Here is a 16187-nt window from a genome sequence, read left to right as displayed (position 1 = left end):
TGCCTGCAATATGGGAGACCGGGTTCAATCCCTGGGCTGGGAAGATCCCCTGGAGAAAGGAATGGCAATCCATTGCAGTATTCTTGCCTGGGAAATCCCATGGAGAGAAGAACCTGGCAGGCTACAGTCCATGGGCTCGCAAAGACTCAGACACGACTGAGTGACTAACACACACACACACACACACACACACACACACACACACACACACACCACCCTGAAATGTTATGAGCAAAGTTTATATACTACCCTTGGTGGTAACGTCCTAGTCTTGCCCTCATATCCAAACACCTTACACTTTCTTTACTTTCTCAGTTTCAAAATTTGCTCCTTCTAAGATTTAATAAACTTATTCACATAAGATATAAATCAGGAGTGTCGAGCAAGAGTCAACTCAAAGGTCAAGTCTAACTGATTCCAAGTGGTTTCCTGGACAGCTATGTTGAAAAGTGGATTCTTGGAACTAGACACATGGGGGAAGAAATCTGGGTTAATGGCGAATGGCGGCCAGGAGGGAAAGCATGAAGGTCATGTATCTGCCATCTTTCCTGTGAAGGATAATGGTAAATGTTTTCCTTTCTAGAAGCAGTTAAATGTTTATAATAAGTACATTTGTAAGCCAAAAGAAGACCATTTTGTCATTAGCCTGTGGGAGAGCATAAATAAAGTAGAGGGAAGCCCCACCCCTGATGCCTATAAAACCATACAAGGTAGATGGTTATCTACACCCTGAGGAGGTTTAACATTATGTATCTTATTGTCTGAATCCAAATCTGTATCATTTTCTCAAAATGAAAACTCATTTAACTTAAAAAAGTTATCATTTTTGGTTAAACTTGAACATATCCTTCAAATAATACAGGAAAAAATTACTTGAGACTATTACTCATTTATTATGATTTTGATTAGCTAAAATCTATCTAAGATAATTAAAAATATGAATTTCTCTTTTACCACTAAACCAGAGGCCCTAAGGTTATGTACAAATCAACTCAACTGCTTTAAATGATTGATAAGCTAGAAAATTTGTAAAAAAACTAGCAAGAAAGCCAAAGACATTTTGATTGACTTACTTTTGTTTTAAATTTAAGATTTACTCACTTTTCTTAACTGACCTGACCAACTTGTCTTAACATGTCTGTTTCAAACCAATGTAACTGAGACAAACCTCAAACTCCCCCTCATATACACAGAAATGTGGCTGATCTTACTGCCCCAAGTATATTGAGATTCATATCTAACCCATGCTTTTCAAATCTCAAGTTTGAATACACAATTTTAAGGTACACGTATGCCCTTTTTGAAGGACATATTTCTAATTCTGTGCTTTAGCCTCAAGACTGTAACTAGAACCAGTCATTTTCCTTCGTACTGTGTCCTATTTTTTGACTTAAAGGATAGCCTTCTCTTTATCCATCAGCTCTAATCCCCTTACATGTAGTGGGCTCAAGCTGAATATGTGGACTAAAATGCAGAAATCTCTTCTTGAAGGAAAACTTTCAAAACGTTCTTTGTGTTTGTCCCTAGTTCCTGTTCTCTTACTGTAATGCTTTTATTCCCTATCAATCCAGTATATATCTTAATTCCTTTTTATTTCTCTGAACTCCCAAGTCAATCACAGAACAAAAGTACTTTTTTTTTTTTCTTTCATACAGAAGTTGGCCTCCATGTTGCAGCTCAGAAGTGGCATGGGTCAGGGAGAGAAAAGAAGTGGTCAGATTATTGAGCCTCATTCTTCCAGTCTGTGTTGAGAAGCATTGCAGGCAAGAAACTGCAGAAATGGACTTTGTTCAAGAATCTGCCTCAGACTACCAAATTCTTCCTTTTTTTTTTTTTGGCCATGCTGCACAGCTTGTGGGATCTTAGTTCTCTGACCAGGAATCAAAACTGGGCCCTCTGCAGTGAAAGTATGGAGTCCTAGCCACTGGATCACAGGGAATTTCAACCTCCTCCTTCTAAGAACCATTCACCTATAGTCAAGTGTCATCAACACACACATCACAGTATGTCATTATTCCAATAGGATGATCCTTTGGCCTGAGCAATAGTGAAAAGTTAAACTTGAGGGTGAAGGGATGGAAGAGAATATACTTTTTGAAGAACAAGACTTAAGGGGAGAGAAGTCCTAGGAAAAAACATATAGTTGAGAGTTCTTGGAAGCCGGAATGAAGCAAAAGGAGAACTGGGGCTGGATTTGGGTCTGTAGCCACAAAGGATGATCTCAAAAGGCGAGCATGCCATGCAGCTTTGCCTTGCTGGGGCCCTTGGTGGTTGCAACCATCCTGGGGCTTACTGGAGACAGTCTCTCTGCTGAGCAGCTATGGCCTCAGGCTCTGGAGTCAGACTGCTAAAAATCCAGTTTCATCCCCTCCATTACTCATTGTCTTATTTTAACCTCTCAAAGCCTTAAGTTTCCTCATATGTAAAAATAAGGGGTCAAAGAGAACACCACTTAAAGACTGGTAAGTACAAAATGAGATAATCCACAAATCAGTGCAATGCTGGGCACAGGGTGAACACCCCCAGCTCATGCGGCTTCAGCCAGCCAAGACCCACAGAGACGTGCGCAGAAGCCTTACATATGAGGACCTGGTCTGTAAATGGAAAACAGCTTCCAGGTTAAGAAACCTCCTTAGAAATGCCAAGTGGCTATTTTTCCCTCTTTTCTAGTATCTACTTTGTTCTATCAGTGTACAAAACATTTTGCTGTTCTTTGAAACTTTGATTCCTACACTGACATCCTTTGGAGTGTCATTTGGACATTTTCCCCAAGTGGAAGAGCAAATTCTTCCAATCATATAATTGGAATGCCAATTACATTTGCCTATATATATTTTTTCTTTTCTTTTAATAGACAGAGAGATTGAAGACAAGGCTCCAGTGGATTATTTCCCTCACTTTCATAGGACTTCTTGGCAATGACTAAGAAATGACTCTTCTACTGTAAGCTGCCCAATTTAATAAAAGGTATTATTTCATGTATCGATTCCACGTTGATGCTAATTTGGCATCAAGCGCTTTCTTTTATCTTAATAGACAGGTCACATATCTTCTGTCTTGATCATTTATCGTAAATGGAAATGACAGCATTCAGGAACCTAGTTTGTTCTTTTTAGGGAGAAAACAAGTTCTTTTATAAACTCTGTGCATAGGCAGTTTCAGAATCATCTTTCCTCCCACCCGCCGCCCCATGCCTTTTTCCTGCTATGTCTGGTCCAAGTGCTCTTGGCAAGCTTTGGGAACACACAACACTGAGAGGAAACAACTGAGATTATTTAAGTGTCAGTGGAAGTGGCTGAAGTCAGATCTCAGGACTGGGTGACTTTTTTTAGAAGCAGAAATTCATGCTGGTGGGGGCAGGTCTCCATTCTGCCTGCTGGAGCTCTAGTCTCCTTGGTTGGCTGTGTCAGTCGTCTGCAATAGCTGTGCATATAGCTGGAATTGCCAGTAGTATGTGCCTCAGGGTGATTGGGCTCAACATTTTTGTGTTAAAAAATCAAATAACTGGGTTCTCTTCTGCAGATGAAAGAGCAGCATGAATTTCTGTACCTTATTGTCTCCAATGTTCTTTTTCTCCATTTCAACATATATGGTACAAACAGTATAAAGATTTTTGTATCCAGAACTAACCTGTGACCCATCCAGAGAAACGTCAACTTCTTCACTGCAAACTTTTGAAAACACTAGGGAATGCCTGAAGGTTGTAGCTAATATTGACATAATTCAGACACGTGTATTCTTCTAGGTGATTTGCATGGATTAATTTCTTTAACTATCACCACAACCCTATGAGACAGGTACTATTCTGATCTCTGTTTTAAAGATGAAGGAAATGCATTAAGAGAGGTGAAATAATTGTCCCAAGGTTATACAGCTCATATGTAGTGAAACAGAAACTTGAATACAGTCTGACTCTAGAATCTGCCCCTTCCCCTTGCTATATTACATCACTCCTTTTCAGTTAAGTAAGCTTGTGGTCTCTAAATTACATTATGAACAACAAACTATGTTAAAAAAAAAAAAAAAACAACCAACAACTGTGTTAAAATCAATGTTAAAAAGAATAAACTTAAGGAAGAATTTAATTAAATTTCTCAAATAGTCATTTGTCTATTGCCACATGGTAGCTGAGAGAGAGAAAGGTTTGAAAATATGACAACAAATTCTTTAAAAATTAAGTAGCCTCCTACACAGCCAGGTCCTAATTCCCTGCTATCTTCTGGATTCTCTGGAAAACCAAGGATTGGACTAGGCTATTGTTTTCAACCTCTAAGCACTACACGTTCATAACTTGACAACAATGTCTAGAACAAGATGAATAATGTTTACAGCCAGTAAGTAATGTGAAGTGAAACAGCGCTGTGGTCAGAACTTTACAGAAAAGGAGAAATGGAGCAGTATAATTTCCTTTCTTTTCCTCAGCGTCTGGTCCTCTCAGATTTTCCTGTCTTCAAAAAGACACACTTGTCTGGCCATACCCACTGTTTTCACAACTGGAGTTATTTTGGCAGTTCTGAAAACATCTGGTTGCCAGTAGATGTTTTGTGAGGTCTAACGCTTTTAAACAATGGAGGAATCTTCTTTAAGAAAGAGAATATCAATTTATAAATACAAAATTAGTGTATTCTAGGATTTATTATAGCAATCTCTTTACTTGTCTCCTTGTTTTCATTCTCTTTCTAGTATTGTTTTCACATGTATAAATTTTAGGTCTCAAAGTGTGTTTGTTTGGAAAAATTGAAATAGACATGTCACAGAATGAGAGATCCTACATCAGTTAAGCTTGAAATGCACATAGCATATTTAGTCTTAGTGATTCCATGATGTACACACCAACATCACAAAGGCATTGAGAAGTCCTATATTTTAAAAATCTGCAAAAACTTTTCTGTCCATGAAACCTTTTTTTTGTGTGGAATAGCTACTAGCATTTCACAGGCAAAAACCCAATTTGGGAAACTCTGATCTAGGTTCAGTTCAGTTCAGTCACTCAGTTGTGTCTGACTCTTTGCAACCCCATGGACTGCAGCACGCCAGACTTCCCTGTCCGTCACCAACTCCTGGAGGTTACTCAAATTCATGTCCATAGAGTCGGTGATGCCATCCAACCATCCATCCTCTGCCTTCATAAAACATTCGTATATCATGTTTCCTCTCAGATGACCAAAAAAAAGTCCACAGTTCACTAATACCTCCAGGATCAGGTTGAAATGAACAAGACCAGCACTTCAGGGCACCCCTAATCTGGCCATATGCCGTCTGAACCTTATCTACTACCTCTTCAAGAGAAAATGGTTTGCTGTAGTGGTTCTACCTTCTTATTCCTTAGAGGGGGTACCCAGCTCTGTCCCTCTCATTCACCAGCCGCTCATGGCACACTGATCTGCACTCTCAAGACTTGCATTTGTACTAAACCACAACTCGCCTTGTTAACTCAGTTCTTTCACATTAGAGCTTTCTCTCTCCCAGCTAACTCTTTTCCAAAAGGAGGCGGAGAACTCCTTTTGTCTGCTTCCTCGGTATCCAGGTGTGCACTGAAGATCTGGCTGTGCAAAAAGATGTCACTTGAAAGGCATAGACTGATTGAGTAAACGAATTAATGAGTCAGTGAGTTTTGGTAAACTCCAGGCAGCCTGGGCATTCAGGGATGAACATATGAGTCATATAAGAAGAGGTCACTGATCTAGCTCCATTTCTACCACAACATCCCATGATACAGAGAAGGTGAACCAGGGCAGGTGCTTCGTAGGATGGACATGCAGAGCATCTATCTGTCTCATCAGGGCAGCAGGATGAGAATATGTAAAACAGGGCTGTACCAAACCTTGGAAGAAAAGTTATGACCAACCTAGATAGCATATTCAAAAGCAGAGACATTACTTTGCCAACAAAGGTCTGTCTAGTCAAGGCTATGGTTTTTCCAGTGGTCATGTATGGATGTGAGAGTTGGACTGTGAAGGAGGCTGAGCACCAAAGAATTGATGCTTTTGAACTGTGGTGTTGGAGAAGACTCTTGAGAGTCCCTTGGACTGCAAGGAGATCCAACCAGTCCATTCTGAAGGAGATCAGCCCTGGGATTTCTTTGGAAGGAATGATGCTAAAGCTGAAACTCCAGTACTTTGGCCATCTCATGCGAAGAGTTGACTCATTGGAAAAGACTCTGATGCTGGGAGGGATTGGGGGCAGGAGCAGAAGGGGATGACAGAGGATGAGATGGCTGGATGGCATCACAGACTCGATGGACGTGAGTCTGAGTGAACTCTGGGAGTTGGTGATGGACAGGGAGGCCTGGTGTGCTGCGATTCATGAGGTCTCAAAGAGTCGGACACGACTGAGCGACTGAACTGAACTGAACTGAACCAAAGGCATCAGAAGACATATGTATATGCAAACACTAGGATAAAACATCTTCTGCTAATCATAAACATACACAATGCCCAGCAATATCTTTTCAACAGCTACTTAATTAGTATCTGCTAACTTTGGTAAGTTGATCAGTGAGTCAATTTTAATGCCATCTCAAATATTAAATTAAACTCTCTTGTTTTCTTAATATCAAGGCTCCTATTTTATCTTATAGGTAACTTTTTTCCCTCTAAGTAGAATAAAATTAAACACGTTCATAAAATATTCATTAATTTACATATGAGTGCATATCTATCTGTGCTTCTAAGTTCAAATTAGTTTTCTCCTTTAGCCTGGGATGACTATTTGCTATAGATAATTCTCTTAAGTGATTTATCTTTTTGATCTATTATTTGATCTATGGTTTGAAATGTCTCTTTATTTCTTATATACACATACCTCTACTTGCACACAGTACAAAGTAACTAATTCAGGCATTTCATTTATTTCGTTTAGGTGTTAGAATCCATGTCCAAATTATAAAAATCCATAATAGTAATGTTAGCAGCAGACTACTGGATCTTTACTTAAATAATAGTTTTTAAAAATTTGGTATGTGTATTTATTGTGAAATGATTAGCACAAGTTAGTTAACATCCATAACTTCACATATTTACAAAATTGTTTTCTTGCGATAAGAGCTTTTAAGCTGTATTTCCTGGAAAGTGAAAAGTCAAAGTGTTAGTCCCTCAGTTGTGTCTGACTCATTGTAACTCCATGGACTGTAGCCCACCAGGCTCTCTGTCCATGGAATTCTTCAGGGAAGAATATTGGAGTGGGCTGCCATTCCCTTCTCCAGGGGATCTTCTCAACCCAGGAATCGAACCTGGTCCTGCATTGTGGTCTTCCCTGGTGGCTCAGCAGTAAAGAATCTGCCTGCAATGCAGAAGACCCAGGTTTGATCCCTGAATTGTGAAGATCCCTTGGAGGAGGGCATGGCAACCCACTCCAGTGTTCCTGCCTAGAGGATCCCATGGACAGAGGGCCTGGCAGGCTACAGTCCATGGGGTTGCAAAGAGTCAGACACAACTGAACTGATTAAGCAGCAGCAGCAGCTCCTGCATTGCAGGTGGATTCTTTATCATCTGAGCCACTAGGGAAACCCTGTACTCCCTTAGCAACTTTCAAACAATACAGTGTTGTTAACTATAGTCACTATATTGTACAGTACGTCCTGAGGACTTTAAAATAAGAGTAAAACTGAAAGTCTGTACTTTTGACCATTGTCACCCACTTCTCAACCCCTCCCACCCCACCCTTTGCCTCTGGCAAACACCAATCTGTTCTGTACTTAAACAACACTTTTGATGCAAATAGTGATGACTTTGAACAAAAGGCAATGCCAAGGTGGCCAACCCTAGATCTGTCCCTGCATGATCTCAAGATACTTGAGCTGGAGTTGGTCCAGGGAGCAGACTGGGAAACAATGGACAGGACTAGGATTTCAAGCTCCAGCTCTACTGATAACCTTCAATGACCCTGAGCAAATCTCAAAGTTTCACTGGGTCTTAATTTTCTTATTTGTAATTTGAGAACATTGGACTGCATGTGGTCAAATTTTGTGCCTCTAATAAGCAAACTTCTCATCCTTTTAAAAGTGCCTCTAAAAGGTATTTGGTTAATTAAGGAACTAAAATTAGATTGAACTATAGCTTCCAAGATGCTAAGTTTAACCAAATTCCTGGTACTTCACTAGTATCAGTGTTTAGATAGAGTCAATTCAGAAGGACTTACAAGACAAGCCACTCCTTGACTGGGTTTTTCTAAAGACATGTATTTATTACATTTATATAAGAGTTTAAAAAAGAGGATAAATTGAATACATTTAAAATTGAAAATATAATACTACATTTTAAAAGGTCTATTCAGATTTGTTTTGGAGTTGTTTGCTTTAAAAAACTTGAAGCCAATAGGCATTTAGTCCATATGAATGATTGTACCCAGTAGTATTTCATGAAAAACAAAAACCAAGCTTACCTGTACGTTAGCATGGACAGACCCAGGCACTTGGTATTTCAACTCGTGGGCTGTTGTTTGAGATTTTGGAAGCAGAAAAGGATAAGAAAGGCACCGATATTTTGGTTTCATAATCTAAAATAAAGAGAAACAGGTAAAAAAGATTCAAATGAAAAAATAATTCCTGTCTTCCCTATTTTGTGATTCTAAAAGATATATGGGTTCATTTGAAAAAGAAAAGTAAATATTAACAGTGGGTGTTTCTAGCTGAAGAGATACCAGATTATTTATTTATGTTTTCTATTTCCCAGAGGCAGAAAACTCCTTTGTTCCTTCTTTTACCTTTTGGAGTGAGCATTGAAAGTGAAAGTTGCTTAGTCCTATCGGCCTCATTGCGACCCCATGGACTATACAGTCCATGGAATACTCCACGCTAGAATACTAGAGTGGGTAGCTGTTCCCTTCTCCAGGGGATCTTCCTGATCCAGGAATCAAACCAGGGTCTCCTGCACTGCAGGCAGATTCTTTACCAATTGAGCTATTGCTTCACATTTTTAAAGGAAAGTTAAATATAATCTAGAGTTGTAGACTCATTTGAAAAGACCCTGATGCTGAGAAAGATCGAGGGCAGGAGGAGAAGGGGACGACAAGAGGATGAGATGGTTGGATCGCATCACCGACTCAGTGGACATGTGGGGACGACAGAGGATGAGATGGTTGGATCGCATCACCGACTCAGTGGACATGTGTTTGGGTGAACTCCGGGAGTTGGTGATGGACAGGGAGGCCTGGCATGCTGCGGTTCATGGGGTCGCAAAGGGTCGGACATGACTAAGTGACTGAACTGAACTGAACTGAGAGCTGTAGAAGTACACAATTGCAAAAATGGGATTATTTTATAAACTGATTTTTTACTATGCTGTCGCTATCTCATAACAGCAAATCATATAGGTCATTTTTAAAATAACTTCATAGTAAAATGTCATGGAACAATCATAATTTAATAAATTTCTATTAATGAAGAGTTCAGTTATTTCTCATTTTATATGAATTACTAAATACAATGTCAAAATACATTACTTACTGAATAACTTCTTTAGCTTAAACACCTGAAATTGATTTTCTGAGTCAAAAGTTACATACTTTAAAAATTTTTTTGCAATTATACCAGTTTATCCTCCCAGGAGTAGGGTATAAGAGCATCAAAGATCCTGAATCCAATTGTGGGTTTCTGCAGTGTATTTAACTTTGCCAGTCCAATAGGTTAAAAATAATATCTCTTTATTTATTCCTCCATTCACCTCTAAATTCTTGTTAAAAATATTTCCACTATTTCTAAGATCTCCCACTAACTGTTTATAATGTGAATTAAGTGAAAAATAAGGTGGCACTCTAAGTTAACAAAACTAAATTTTTTCCCAACTTATATCCAAACTATAGGGAAGAAATGCCTCATCACCATTTAAAATAAATAAAAGGGAATCTTAATAACACCAAGACAACAGGCACTTAACTTACGAGTATTAGGTCAAATTCTTATAAGTAATGAAGTCATCTTATGAAAGAAGACAAAATCTGGAGGAAAGAAGTAGGTCCATCTTCTCACATTGCTCACTTTGCTCAGAACTGCCTCTCAGAAGCCTGTGCCAACATGGATCCAGGGCAGTGCCAGGACTGCAAGGACTTGAAAGCTGCAGCTCTCACCTGAACAAGGGTCCCATCCCCGCTACAGTAGCTCAGCAGCCCTCCACGTGACTATCAACCCAGGCAAGATGCTTAAACTGGGAGTCCCAGGTTAATGGTTAAACCATAGTCTGTGATGCTAGCACCATTCCTCTGCCCTCTGAATTCTATGTGGAGGAAAAGTTCAGGAACTGTTTTTTTTTCTCTTTTACCCAGAGTCCCAGGTGCTCTGACAACCGGCCACTCAACAGTGGGTAGAGTGGCACAGCTGTGGCCACATCAGCCCCTTCTCGCCTCCTCTTCCTGGCCTGTCCCTCTACACATGGACTGAATCATGCTAAAACCACCCACGTACCTTCGTGAAGTTCCAGCGCTGGATGAAGTGACGGGCCGCATCGCGAGCTGCCTTCCCGTGGACTGCAGAGGCTATGTCATGCCATGGCATCCGGGGGGTGGAGTGCCTGTCAATGAAATCTGCCCAGGTGCACCAGGCAAGGATCCACACTAAATTCTGCGCCCACAAGGCACACAAGCCATCTGACCCTAGCTCTGACCCCAACTATGATACATTAAAAAAAAAAAAAAAAAACACGTGGTGATGTCCACCGTATGTATATTTCTTGACTTGGATAGAATAATACCTTTATAACCAAGGGAAGCATAGATCTCACATTGAGGAACATAGTCCCTATGCACCTTTCCCAATATGAAGTTTCCATTCCACTACTAGATAATCACTGAGAAAGGCAGCTGTGAGCTGGTACAAATTATCTAAAGATATAAACGTGATATTACATTTTCTCTTCTATTCTGTTGAAATAATGTCAAGCTATGTATGGACTGCCATTTCTAGTTCCTGTTCAGTGTGCAAGCACTTAGATGATCTGAAATGTGTTATTTTAATGTTGGAAGATGAAGATGATAAGCAGAAAAAGGGAGATCATCAAAGGAAGGGAAACATCTCCTGGAGAATTACAGATTACGATGCCTAAAATATGCCTATATGCAACCTGGAGATTTCAAACAAGTAAGCTATATTTCATTTTCTTTTCTTACTATACTCACAAGGAAAAACCCTTAAGTATGTGACTAAATCGTGGTCTCCAATATTTCACCAAATGTTCAAAACAAAACAAAACAAGATATTAAATCATGCACATGCATACTTGTTGAGATACCAACAAGGAAAAGACAAAATATGCATAGCTACCCACGACCATGGTACTCACCAGCAAAAGGTTTATCGAGTTGAACCCAGTCTTTGAAGACGAAATTGCAGTAGTCCTTTCCATGCCAGAATCGGGTTTCCCCATGTAGCTCTCCCACACGTGTCTGTACACTTCGGAGGGAGGCTGTGTCTGTAAATGCAGCAAGACTCACTCAAAGGCTGTGGTTCAGGCGGGCCCCAGGGAGGGAGGCTCACCTCTCATTTATTAACACCTAAACACTTCCTAACTTTTCTTCTTAAGCCTCATAACAAGGGCAGCGTGGGTTCGTTTCATCTGAGGCTGTGGGCTGGCTGTGGGCTGGGTAATTGGGGCTATAACCAGGTTCATCATTTGACAATGAAATTTAATATTTTTATACATGTTTCAATGCCATTCTCCCAAATCATTCCCCCCCACTCCCTCTCCCACAGAGTCCAAAAGACTGTTCTATATATCTGTGTCTCTTCTGCTGCCTCTCATACAGGGTAATCTCCAGTCCAGGTTCAATGCATGATACAGGATGCTCAGGGTTGGTGCACTGGGATGACCCAGAGGGATGGTACAGAGAGGGAGGTGGGAGGGGCGTTCAGGATGGGGAACACGTGTACACCCATGGTGGATTCATGTTGATGTATGGCAAAACCAACACAATATTGTAAAGTAATTAGCCTCCAATTAAAATAAATAAATTTATATTTTAAAAAGAAATTTAATATTTTTATTCTCGTCATCTAGCAGATCACTGGCAGAATGGATCACAGGTTTAACTTGCTGGGTGAGAGGGGTAAAGCCAGGTCTGCTGGAGGAACATGAAATGCCAAGGCCATAAAGAAGTCATGTTCTTCTTTTTGCTCAACCAATATGGTGCACATCTAATGTGTAATTCTTGTCTTTTGCATTTCAAAATGCAAAAGTGGTGTTCTAGCCCTGGAACTGACTAGCTAAGTGATACTGAGCTTTATCCTTTGGGGTCAGAGATCCTTTATGTACAAAAGGAAGAATTTGGCCCAGCTATCATCTAAGATCTTTTGGGCTCTAATATCCTATATTTCTACAATTATAAATGGAATCCATAAAATATAACAATAGAAGCTTATGATCACATAGGCGCAAAAGCAGCATCTACTGCAGTACTTCACAAAAGCTTTGTCAGGAACATTTTCAGTTCAGTAAATACATTGACTTAAATAGTTTGTACATTTATGGGATATGCCAATCACAAAGACAGACAAGCAGGGAACTAGCAGAACTACAAATCACAAAATGCAGCGCTTGGCACAAAAGAGACGCTTAACCATCAGACACTGGATGCAAAACGTTTGTTGAATGAATAAATGGTACCACATACAGAAGCCATAGTAAATAGCAGACTGGTCCCCCTACCACCATACTGTCCCAGATGTGTCCTTCCAAAAATGCAGATTCTTATTTAAAAGCCTTCTAGGATGACCTGCCTACAGAGGGTCAAATCCTCAGGGTTTAGTGTGCAGAGACAGTTCTTAAACTGCTGCCAATCTCTCTTTCTTGTCCTCATTTTCCCCACACAACCCAGGCCCCAGGCACACCACCGTTCTCACTGATTGTGACAGGCCTTGTCTGTCATGCAGCTAGCACATGATTCCTTCAGCCTGGAATGTTCTTCCCACCCTCTTGGTCTGACCTCCTCATCATCCTTCAAGAGCCACATTAGCTGTCACCTGTCCTAGAGACACTCCCCATATCCCAGCAGGGAGAGGCTGTGGAACCATTCATAGTTGCACAACCCAGGGCCCCTGACTCTGTGACTCATCTGCCCCTCCCTGTCCGCCACTCACTCAGCTATAAACTCAGGGGTGAGGAGTGCATCCCCTCAGTGCCTGGTGTAGCTCCTGGCATTCAGTAGGCAATCAATAATAATTGCAGAGTGAAAATTTTGAGTGAAGTTGCTCAGTTGTGTCCGACTCTTTGCGACCTGGTGGACTGTAGCCCACCAGGCTCCTCCGTCCATGGGATTTCCTGGGCAAGAATACTGGAGTGGGCTGCCATTTCCTTCTCCAGGGGATCTTCCTGACCCAGGGATCAAACCAGGTCTCCTGCATTGCAGGCAGACGCTTTAACCTCTGAGCCACCAGGGAAGGAATACTCTGTTAGTATTTTATCTCAAACTGAATAATTAATCTCCAAAGAAAAATGTCTTGAAGTGCTAACAATGAACAAAACTATATAATATTAAAAATTAGAATTCTATTTATTTCTCCCAGTGATTTATTTTCCTTTTCTCTGAAACTGAAAGGCCAAGGTACTGATAGGGCTATTTGCTCACCTGTAGGCTCTTTATAGCAAGCATGGCACTTTATTAAAAAAAAAACACTTAAAAAAGGGAATAAAGAGAAGATAAATGGAAGGTCAATTCCAAAGTAAAATTAAAAAGTATATATAAAATTTGTTTTCATCAGTTAAGAAACTTTGGGCTAAATGTTTATATATATACACATGTACTTGTTTAAAAATTAACTTTCATCTAATAATCTGTTTTGACAAGAAAAACAAAGTAAATTCATAATCTCAGAAAATGATCTTGGTGCTAATTGAATTCAGTCTGCTCATAATTCAAATTTGGTTTTGGTCATGGCCTACACCAGTGCAAATTAATCAGGGTCCTCCTCAGAACCAATGAAATATTAAGGTTAAGCAGAACCAGATCTTGCCAGTAGGATATTTCCCCCTGCTGAATCACTAAGGCACTAAGTTAGTAAAATATTTAATCCCAACACTTCTCTACTATTTAATAGACAATAAACTCTTTAAGAGAAAAAAATAAGTGTTACACAATGTTACCCACTCCATTGCATCCCTGAGAATGGAGATGAGAAATGACTTAACTTCCTATTCATTCTCCCTTATGATTAAATATCTGAGTGAAACACTTGCATCAGCTAAATGACAAGCATTATCTTCCCCATTAGCCATCTATTAAATCATGCTTAACAGGAGATCATCAGCAAACAATTACTGAATATAAAAAGAATAAAATTCAACCCTTTTAAAATGACTGTATCAAGGAAACAATGTGTTTGACATTCTCCCTCTTGCAACATAATTTTGAGAGGGAAAAAAAATCTTGAGGATGGCCGACTGATTGGATTAAAGTATATACTATAGAAATCTATCATAGTTACTAATCACATTTAAGATGAGCTGATTTTACTCCACTTTTTCCTACTTAGAACATCCAATGATCTTGTATGCACACTCTACTGATTTCTACACATCACCAGTAAGGTTCACTCGGAACCCCATTCAGTGCGGCCTTTTGCATTCAAGTGAAACATTGCAGAGAAGCTAACCCAGTTCATACTTTCAGGAAAGGAAGCTATAAACTCAAGCAAACATTCAGTTTCAAACTTATGATATGATGAAGAGTCACTCTATGCTTAATTTGGGTTTCTAGTCCCAGAATTAAGACAAGAAAGTTTAAGTCATTAAACTTTAAATGTAGAGCTGTGCTCTTTAAACTTCCTTCTCCATTAATAGTTGAACCTTACTTTTTTTCCCCAAAAACAAATTCACGTGGCAGTCCAATATATAAAACAATGTAAGTGGGATTCTTCTGGTTGAAGCAGGTACCAATAAAGGTAGAAGGGGCCCGGGTCTTCAGTAGTATCCTCAAAGCTCCCTAAGAAACACCAGGATTTAAGGAACAGACTCGGTAAAGCACTGCTCCAGAATTCAACTATCCTTTGGCTTTGGTTTTTAAGTAAGTGAACTTTTTTTCATATTAAAAAGCTAAATTGGTAACTTAACATAGTTAATGGCAAGAGTCCTCTCGGTCCCCCACATCCCAGTGCATCAGCCCGTGCCGTCACCTCTACTTCAGGCTGGATTCAGTACCTGCCTGGTCACGATCTGCCACCCTTGTCTGCTCTGAAGAATAAGCTTGTAAAAAATGTTCGTCGGATCTTGTCTGGCTTTTGCTCAGGACCAGCTGATGACTTCCTTTTTCTACTCAAAGTATAAGGCAAAATTCTATAACCTACTACTCAACCCTGTCCAACTTTGCTCCTATCATTATCCCCAGCCCTCCCAACTTCAGCCATGCCTGGAAGTCACCTATCCCATCCTTTCTCACGGTCTACACTGGCTGGTCTCCCTCCCCAATCCTACTTCTTCTCTCCTTTTGGATTTTGGCGAAAACTCATTTCAGTGGAAAAGCATTCTCTGACTCCCTCCTCATATAAAATAGTCACTCCTTCCCTCTGCCCTTTCTCTCTTCCCCTGCTCTATTATTCTGCGTGATAATTCATACCATCTGACACAGTGTTTGATGGTCTATTTCTATTTACAATTCCCATCCTCACTTTCCAACTAGATAACTGAGTTTCATTTGTGTTGTTCATCCCATCTCTAGTACCCAGAACAATGACTGACTTACTACAGGAGTTCAGTAAGTACTTATTTAATGAACAAATGAGTCATACACATTTAGTTTTGTACTGCACTTACAATTTTTAATGACTGTGCAATTCCATCAAGGGAATGGATTGCTCATTATGTTCTAGAACCATCCTCCATCTTCTCTTGGATATTTACAGTGTTTACTTTTCTTTCCCCCTCTCTCTCTCTCAAACAAACAAACAAAAAACACTGCACTGGATGTGTATCCAGTTTATTTAAGAGAGGATTTCCATCAACACCTAAAAACAACCATATTGCTGTCCCCAGCTCATGACTATGGGAATCACCCCCTCAGTCTATTACCAGCCTGAATTACTTAATATATTCTGCACTCAGCTTGCATCTTCCTTTCCACTTGCCTCCAATCCTGTTGTCAGCAATACTAACATTCAGTCCCCTCATTGCCCCATCTTAACTTCAGTCCTAACACAGCAAAGCCATATGCTGGAATTACAAAGCAATATCTGGACTATTTGTAACCCTTATCTTTAAAGTCTGCCC

At 40.0% G+C, this 16187-nt stretch overlaps 1 protein-coding gene across 8 annotated transcripts in view; it reads right to left on the bottom strand.

The window, feature by feature from the left end:
• Positions 1-16187, bottom strand: part of PLD1 (phospholipase D1) — a 283505-nt gene that overhangs the window by 116406 nt on the left and 150912 nt on the right. For all 8 annotated transcript variants that reach the window (XR_011570916.1, XM_019959589.2, XM_019959595.2 and 5 more), the window contains 3 exons: positions 11274-11402; positions 10400-10518; positions 8383-8496 (listed from right to left, as the gene is read on the bottom strand). Coding sequence is in view for 7 of the 8 variants with exons in the window: in XM_019959589.2 (XP_019815148.2) it covers positions 8383-8496; positions 10400-10518; positions 11274-11402 (362 nt within the window). In the remaining variant the exon portion in view is untranslated. The remainder of the gene's footprint in view (positions 1-8382; positions 8497-10399; positions 10519-11273; positions 11403-16187) is intronic.

This window comes from Bos indicus, chromosome 1 (genome assembly GCF_029378745.1).
Source record: "Bos indicus isolate NIAB-ARS_2022 breed Sahiwal x Tharparkar chromosome 1, NIAB-ARS_B.indTharparkar_mat_pri_1.0, whole genome shotgun sequence".
NCBI lineage: Eukaryota > Metazoa > Chordata > Mammalia > Artiodactyla > Bovidae > Bos > Bos indicus.
This window is presented reverse-complemented; position numbering and strand designations above follow the sequence as displayed.